This window comes from Miscanthus floridulus, chromosome 10 (assembly GCF_019320115.1).
Source record: "Miscanthus floridulus cultivar M001 chromosome 10, ASM1932011v1, whole genome shotgun sequence".
Lineage (NCBI taxonomy): Eukaryota > Viridiplantae > Streptophyta > Magnoliopsida > Poales > Poaceae > Miscanthus > Miscanthus floridulus.
Window position 1 is genome coordinate 3,335,122 of NC_089589.1, and position 6,987 is coordinate 3,342,108.

At 49.2% G+C, this 6,987-nt stretch overlaps 1 protein-coding gene across 1 annotated transcript; it reads left to right on the forward strand.

Moving 5' to 3' along the window:
* The first annotated feature begins 1,289 nt into the window (after window positions 1-1,289).
* LOC136487871 (uncharacterized) lies at window positions 1,290-4,545 on the forward strand. Its single transcript, XM_066484977.1, has 8 exons — window positions 1,290-1,344; window positions 1,479-1,677; window positions 2,533-2,725; window positions 2,817-3,032; window positions 3,121-3,294; window positions 3,370-3,747; window positions 3,824-4,072; window positions 4,154-4,545. Exons 1-8 carry the CDS (start codon window positions 1,290-1,292, stop codon window positions 4,403-4,405), a joined length of 1,716 nt encoding a protein of 571 aa, XP_066341074.1. The 3' UTR covers window positions 4,406-4,545.
* Window positions 4,546-6,987: the final 2,442 nt, after the last annotated feature.

Here is a 6,987-nt window from a genome sequence, read left to right on the forward strand (position 1 = left end):
ACACTGATATTTACTACAACACTACCGGTTTGATCCATGAACTGACAGTGTAGGCTTGCTCAACACTGCTGGCTTGAGCCAAGAACCGACACTCTTAAAGCAACCATCACTGTCGGTTGGCACTACAAACCGGCAGTGTTGTTCAACTGGACAATGCTGGGCGGAGCCAGGAACCGACATTGTTTCCTGTAGATCAATGTCGGTTTTTAAGGACCGACAGTGATGTCAACCCCCCATCACTGCCGGTATGCCACTGTCGGTTCAAAATCCAGCAGTGAAGTGGGTTTTTGAACCGACAGTAATGTCCAGATCTGGGGTAGTGAAAGCTTACACCATCAGAGTCCTCACAGATCAACCACTAAATGAACTATTGAGCAATAGAGAAGCTTCAGGCAGACTAAGGTTGTGGGCAGCAAAACTTTCGAAATATGTGGTTGACTTCGAGAAGAGGTCCACAATCAAATCTCAAGTTCTCGCAGACTTCATAGTCGACTAGACATCACCAGAACCAACACCCATTACCGAGGACAAGGCTTGGTTCATTCATTGTGATGGAGCTTGGGTGAACAAAGGAGCTAGGATTGCGGCAATAGTGACTTCACCTTCATGTGCCAAAATGCGCTATGTAGCGAGGTTAGTGTTCTACAACCTCGATGATAGAAGCACCAATAATGTAACTGAGTACGAGGCTTTGTTACTAGGGCTTCGGAAAGCAAGGGCCCTTAGGGCTCAGAGATTTGTGGTGAGGACAGACTCCAAGGTTGTGGCTGACCAAGTGGAGAAAGAATGCCTTGCCAAGCAGCTTGAACTCATCTAGTACCTGGCAGCGGTTAGAAGCTTCGAGAAAATTTAAGGGGTTTACTGTTGAGCATATTCTAAGGCTCCAAAATGACAAAGCTAACTCGCTGGCAAAGGCTGCGGCCAAAAATGACAAGTTACAACTAGTTGTCTTTTTTAGAACATTACAACACCTTCGGTAAGAGAAAACGATGACCAGACGAAGTTGGTAAGCGCTGAGGATTGGCGATCTCCAATCATGGCTTATCTTTGAGGTCACAACGAGCCCAAAGATGAAAATGACTGAGAATAATGTAGCAAAGAGCCAGAGCATACCTTATCATTGATGGTGTGCTGTACAAGAAAGGTGTCATAGCTCCCTGGTTTCGTTGCATCTCTCATGATGAGGGCAAGGAGCTAATTGGCGAAATTCATAGTGGTTTGTGCGGCGCACACTTTGGTGCCAGAGCACTGGTATAGGCAAAGCTTTCAGGCAAGGATTCTATTGACCAATGGCGATCACAGATGCAGTGCACACTGTAAAGACCTGCGAAGCATGCCAGAAATGTGTGCAAACAACCAGAACGCCCCATCGTCACCTTCGTAGCTGATTGCACCAACATGGCCATTACAGCGCTGGGGGTTGACCTCGTGGGACCGCTACCAATAGCACAAGGCAACTTGAACTATGAAATATGCAGTTGTAGCAGTTGAGTACTTCACCAAGTGGATTGAAGCTAAGGCTTTATCCAACATCACTGCAAAGACAAATAGAAAATTCTTCTGGCAACAAATCATATGCAGATTCAATGTACCCAAAGAGGTCATCGTGGACAATGGCAAACAATTTGATTGCCAGGAATTCAGAGAATATTGTATGACCATGGGCATGAAGGCAAAGTTTGCCTCAGTCTACCACCCTCAATCAAATGGTGTCACTACAGAAAACTGGCTCTTTGCCGACTGCAATTTTATTTGCCAACTGTTTTTTTTTCGACACTCGGCAAAGAGGTCCCTTTGCCAACTGGAATTTCCTGCAGTCGGCAAAGCAGGATTTGCCGACTGCCTGGATTTGCCGACTGCCAGGCAGTTGGCAAAGAATTGCAGTCGGCAAAGGCAGGCCATGAGTGACGCCATCCACGCCGTCACCTTTGCCGACTGCCACTCCGTCAGCAGTCGGCAAAGGCGCAGGCTTTGCCGACTGCCATCCTCCCTGGCAGTGGGCAAAGGCTCTTTGCCAACTGCCACTGATGGCAGTCGGCAAAGAATTAATTTTTTTTTTCGATTTTCGATCCCAGTTTTTTTGTGTTGCCTTGATACAGTAAGTACATGATATATTCCAAGTTTGGGGTCATTTTGATTTATTTTGCTATATTCCGTAGATTTTTTCTGTTTCTTTGATTTTTTCCAACAGCTCCAGATTTGAACTGCAGGTACATGAAATAATAGAATCCGGCCATTCAGAAAATGATATTCATGATGTTTGGAGCATGTTGAGGCCGTGTGCGGGGCCTCACGTGAAATTTCGACCGTGTTGGTGTCGGAACACGCCGAGCCACGCGCGTGAAAAGTGTTTTTAAATTTTATAAAATCGAAACGGAGTCCGAAAATGACGAAACTTGACGACGTGTCTTGTCATCGCATGCGGAGGCTGTGATAAAAATTTGAGAAAGTTTCGAGCAAGTGGCGACGTCGGGTGGCTAAAACCTGGACATCTCCACATGTGAAAATAATTGTTCTTAATGACTCGTGCAGTTCCTGGAAGATTGTGAGTGGAGCAGGTCAAGCACGCCATATCAATGGCATCCAGGGCCTCCTGATTAAGGAGTACTACCCTGGCCTTGTCAACGTCAACGGCGAGATGAAGGTGCCCACCAAGTGGTCCCACTTCTACCTCGTCGAGGAGGGTGGCGAGACCATCGCGGCAAAGATAAAGAGGGAGTTTTGGGTGAGTCTTTCATCGCACCGCATTGCTAAATAGTACGCATTCGTCGGACTTCTTGCAAAAAGGAAATGCTACATGATGTGTCTGTGTGCAGGACTTCTTCACGTGCGAGGAGGGTAAAGCAGCCCAGGCGGCGCGAGTGCAGGAGGCGGTCTGCAAAGATCGTCTCAAGGACCTGTACCATGAGGCGCGCATACAGGCCATCCGCGACTTCCACGCCAACGTGCTTGGAGAGAACATCAAGAAGCCCCAAATCCGCCAGAGAATGAACTCGAGGGAGGCCGACCTCACCCAAGCGCAATACGAGCAGGTAATTAAGTATGACAACATTCGTTCAGATTCCTTCAGTGAAACATTACACTAATCTTCTCGCATGTCAAATACTTGATGTCATGCAGGTGTGTCCGTCGTGGTGCGACAACCACAGGGAATGCTGGACGGAGATTGTGCGCATGTGGCGCACGGATGAGGCGTACGCGAGGCGCGCCGACCGTCAGGGCCGCCGCGCGCAGATGCGAGGGGTGTCACACCACCAAGGGAATCAGCCCCTCCCCCAGTTCGCGACAAGATGGGTATGCGTCCGTTCATGTCTTAATCCTTGCGCTCAATTGTCAATACTTGTAACCATGTTTGTGTTTTCAATGCAGACGCAGACGCACGGTGGGCAGGAAATCAACGAGTACACCGCGTACCTCCTCTCTCACAAGGGCAAGGCGACGGATCCGAACAACGTCTACAACCCGGAGGACGGGCCCGATGCGTACACCAACCCCACCGCCTACGAGAAGGCCACCGAGTACACCGTCGCGGCTCGCCAGCGCTACGGGGAGACGTTCGACCCCACCGCCGAGCCCCTGGACACAGACCTCCTGCAGAGGTTGGGACCAGGGAAGCAGCATGGCCGCTACTACATGGCCCACAGCGCCCTCGACCCGTCCCAGGTTCCTACGCTGACCCAGGTTCGATCCACGCCCACGAGCTCCAGCGACATCCCCGTAGCGCCCCGGCGGCAGTCAGCGTCACAGGTAAGTGCCGTTTCGTTCGTCGTTCACTCGTTTCGCACCTGTACATACAATCAACACTGCGGATGTAATATTGCAGGCCCAGATGGAGGCCAAGATGGAGGAGAGGATCGCCACGTTGCACGCGCAGATGATGGCGCAACAGATGGCTTACCAGCAAAGCCTGCAGCAGCACTACAACACTCAGATGCAGAACATGGCCAGCTTCTTCCAGTCCATGCAGACGCCCGGGGCGTCTACACCGCCTCCTCTTCCAATGTTCGCTCCACCGCCTCCTCCTTCAGAGTTTTTTCCTGTGCCTGCTCTTGTCGCTCCTGGAGGGACCCCGGTGAGTATATTGACTCTTGCTTTAACTTGTGCGTCCATGCTGCAGATACTAATGACATCACTTGGCGTTTAACTTGTGCAGGTACAGTCGACGGGTTCGAACCCGTCTCCTGGAGGTCCCGGCCATCAGATGATGTCGTATCCACCACCTGCACCCTATCCACCGTATCCACCTCCGCGTGGCCCTCCTCCGACGTACTCGTGGCCGCCGGTGCGCGGAGGGTGGCAGTACGCGCAGGCGCCTCAATTTGGTCCAAGGGGGTTTCCGTGGGCAAACCCTGGGGGCTCTGGGGGTGGAGCGGACGACGAGACCGGGGACGGCGCGACGAGCTAGGTACTTGTCGATTCTGTTATCATGTATCCACCGTATCGTCGAAGTTGTTGTCATGTATTTCTTTTCTTCGTTATGGACCTAGACTTGTTATGTTGAACTTCGTGTGATGGACGTCGACTTGTGGTGTTCGACGTGTTGGACTTCATGTGATGGTTGTAATGCACTTGTGTGGTTGTTATTGTGACATATATGTGAGATATATGTGATGTTGTGCGTTATTGTGATATATGTGGTGATGTTGGCGACAAATGTGATGAAATTGTGATATAAATGGTGCTACCGGTGCTTCTGGTGAAATTGGATTATAATTTGTGATTTTGCAGGGTTTTGATGCGAGAAAACAGAAAACAAAAGCAAAAAAAAAAAAAAAAAATTCCAGCTTTGCCGACTGTTTACAGTCGGCAAAGCTGGGCAAAAAAACCCCAGGACAGAGTCTTTGCCGACTGCAATGGGAGGCAGTCGGCAAAGAGGTCAAACCTTTGCCGACTGCAACTCCGAAAGCAGTCGGCAAAGAACATTTCAAAAAAAAAAAATTTCTTTCTTTGCCGACTGCCGAGCTGGCGGCCAGTCGGCAAACAATTTTTGAAAAAAAAATTCGTTGCCGACTGCCGAGGAAACAGCAGTCGGCAAAGCCTGCCGTCAGGGCTGACGGCGCCACGTGGCTATGCCGACTGCTGGCGTGGCAGTTGGCAAAGGATTTGCCGACTGTGTGCCACGTGGCAGTCGGCAAATGCGCCTTTGCCGACCCAGGCTTTGCCGACTGCTCTTTGCCGACTGCCACGTGGCTTTGCGGTCGGCAAAGCCTTTGCCGACTGGGTTTATGCCTTTGCCGACCGGGGCAAGCAGTCGGCAAAGAGGCGTTTTCCTGTAGTGTGTAGTGGAAAGGGTGAATGGCTTAATATTTTCAGCAATTCACAAGTGTTTATCAGATTGCCAGAGAAAAGGAAAATGAATCGAGAAGCTACTGAAGGTAGTTCGGGCTCATAATACCTCTATATAAAGAGCAACAAATTTACAACGTTCAAGCTGTTCTATGGGGAAGAGGCAATGTGCCTAGAAGAAATTCTCCACTAGGGCTTCGAGGTCAACAAGGTGCACCCGAGGGCAGCGAAGCTGTCGACAAGGACATAGTGGAGATATATAGGTTGGAGGCAGTCCAAAATCTCACAAAGTACCAGGCAGAAATCAAAAAGTGGAGAGACAAAAAAGTTGTGCTAAAAAACATCAACGTGGGAGAGACTGGGTACTCCGAAAAAACCCGAGCACACCTTCAGGTAAACTACAGAACAAGTGGGGGGGGGGGGGGGGGGGGGGCATTCCTAGTTCTTAGAAGTAACAGGCCAGGCTCATTTCACTTGGGCGACGAAGATGGCCAAGAGCTACCACATTCACGGAATGCGGACAGCTTACGCAAATACTACTTGTAACATGGACGACAACTTCGTGCGGTTATAAACGAAGCTGCCACGAGCACTTTCCTTTTCATTTCTTTTAACTTTCGAAGGTCCGTAATCTTTTCCTCATAAGGAGACCCCTAGAGGGGGTGAGGTTTTTAATGAGGCGGCACCTATTGTAACTGTTTTTTGCAAATATAAAACAGTATATCTCCCTAACCTGAGTCCAACATCGAAAAACGACCTGCCAAGGCCAGGCGTTAACATTCAAGAAGTGTAAACTAGAACTGAGTGAGCCTCGCAAAAACAAGGCCCATTCAGATCTAACATCACGCAAAGGCTACATCTGCGAAGTCAAAACAAATCACATAAAAACGTGGCTTGTTTGAAAAGAACAAAAGAGGCACTAAGCCTAATTAAGTTCCAACGAAAGGTGCATCGACGCCTCATATTGCTTGTTCGAAAAGAGCAAAAGAGGCACTAAGCCTAATTAAGTTCAACGAAAGGCGCGTCGATGCCTCATATTGCTTGTTCGAAAAGAGCAAAAGAGGCACTAAGCCTAGTTAACTTCAAATGAAAGGCGCAGTGCAGCCTTGCTCAAAAAGAGTAAGAGGCTCAAAAGCCAAACTAACCATACATCGATTTAACCTCGAAACAAGGGCGAGTTGACATCATCGATCAACCTTTTTTTGCAAGAGACAAGTCTTTGTTTATCCGCAGGAATGATGCAAAGATGGACCCAAAGGGATGATCGGAGATAGCTGCGAGATTGGCCTCCCTTGCCAACGGGCCAAAGGACTTTTGTTCGATGATAAGACTCAAGTCTTGAGAGATCAAGCGAAGCTATTTGACATCTCTACCAAAGTCGAAGCTGAAGGCCAACTCGAAGATACGAACGACTGGACAGCGCCGGGATGAACGGATCTTCGGCTGGGAGGAGACTTGGTCAAAGAATCAATATAATAAGTTGAGTCACGCAATTTGAGTGACCCCAGTGTAATTACCATTGTAACCTTTTGATATTTTTGCCCAAGGGTCACGTCAAACATGCCTGCTTGCTGTTTAGGGCATTTAGGGCACTAGAAATGACCCCCTGGCCTGCCTATAAAAGGGGTTCCACCCCCACCGTACAAAGGGTTGAATTTTTGAGTGATTAATGAATTCCAGGAGTTCTTGAGCTCCGGTCTT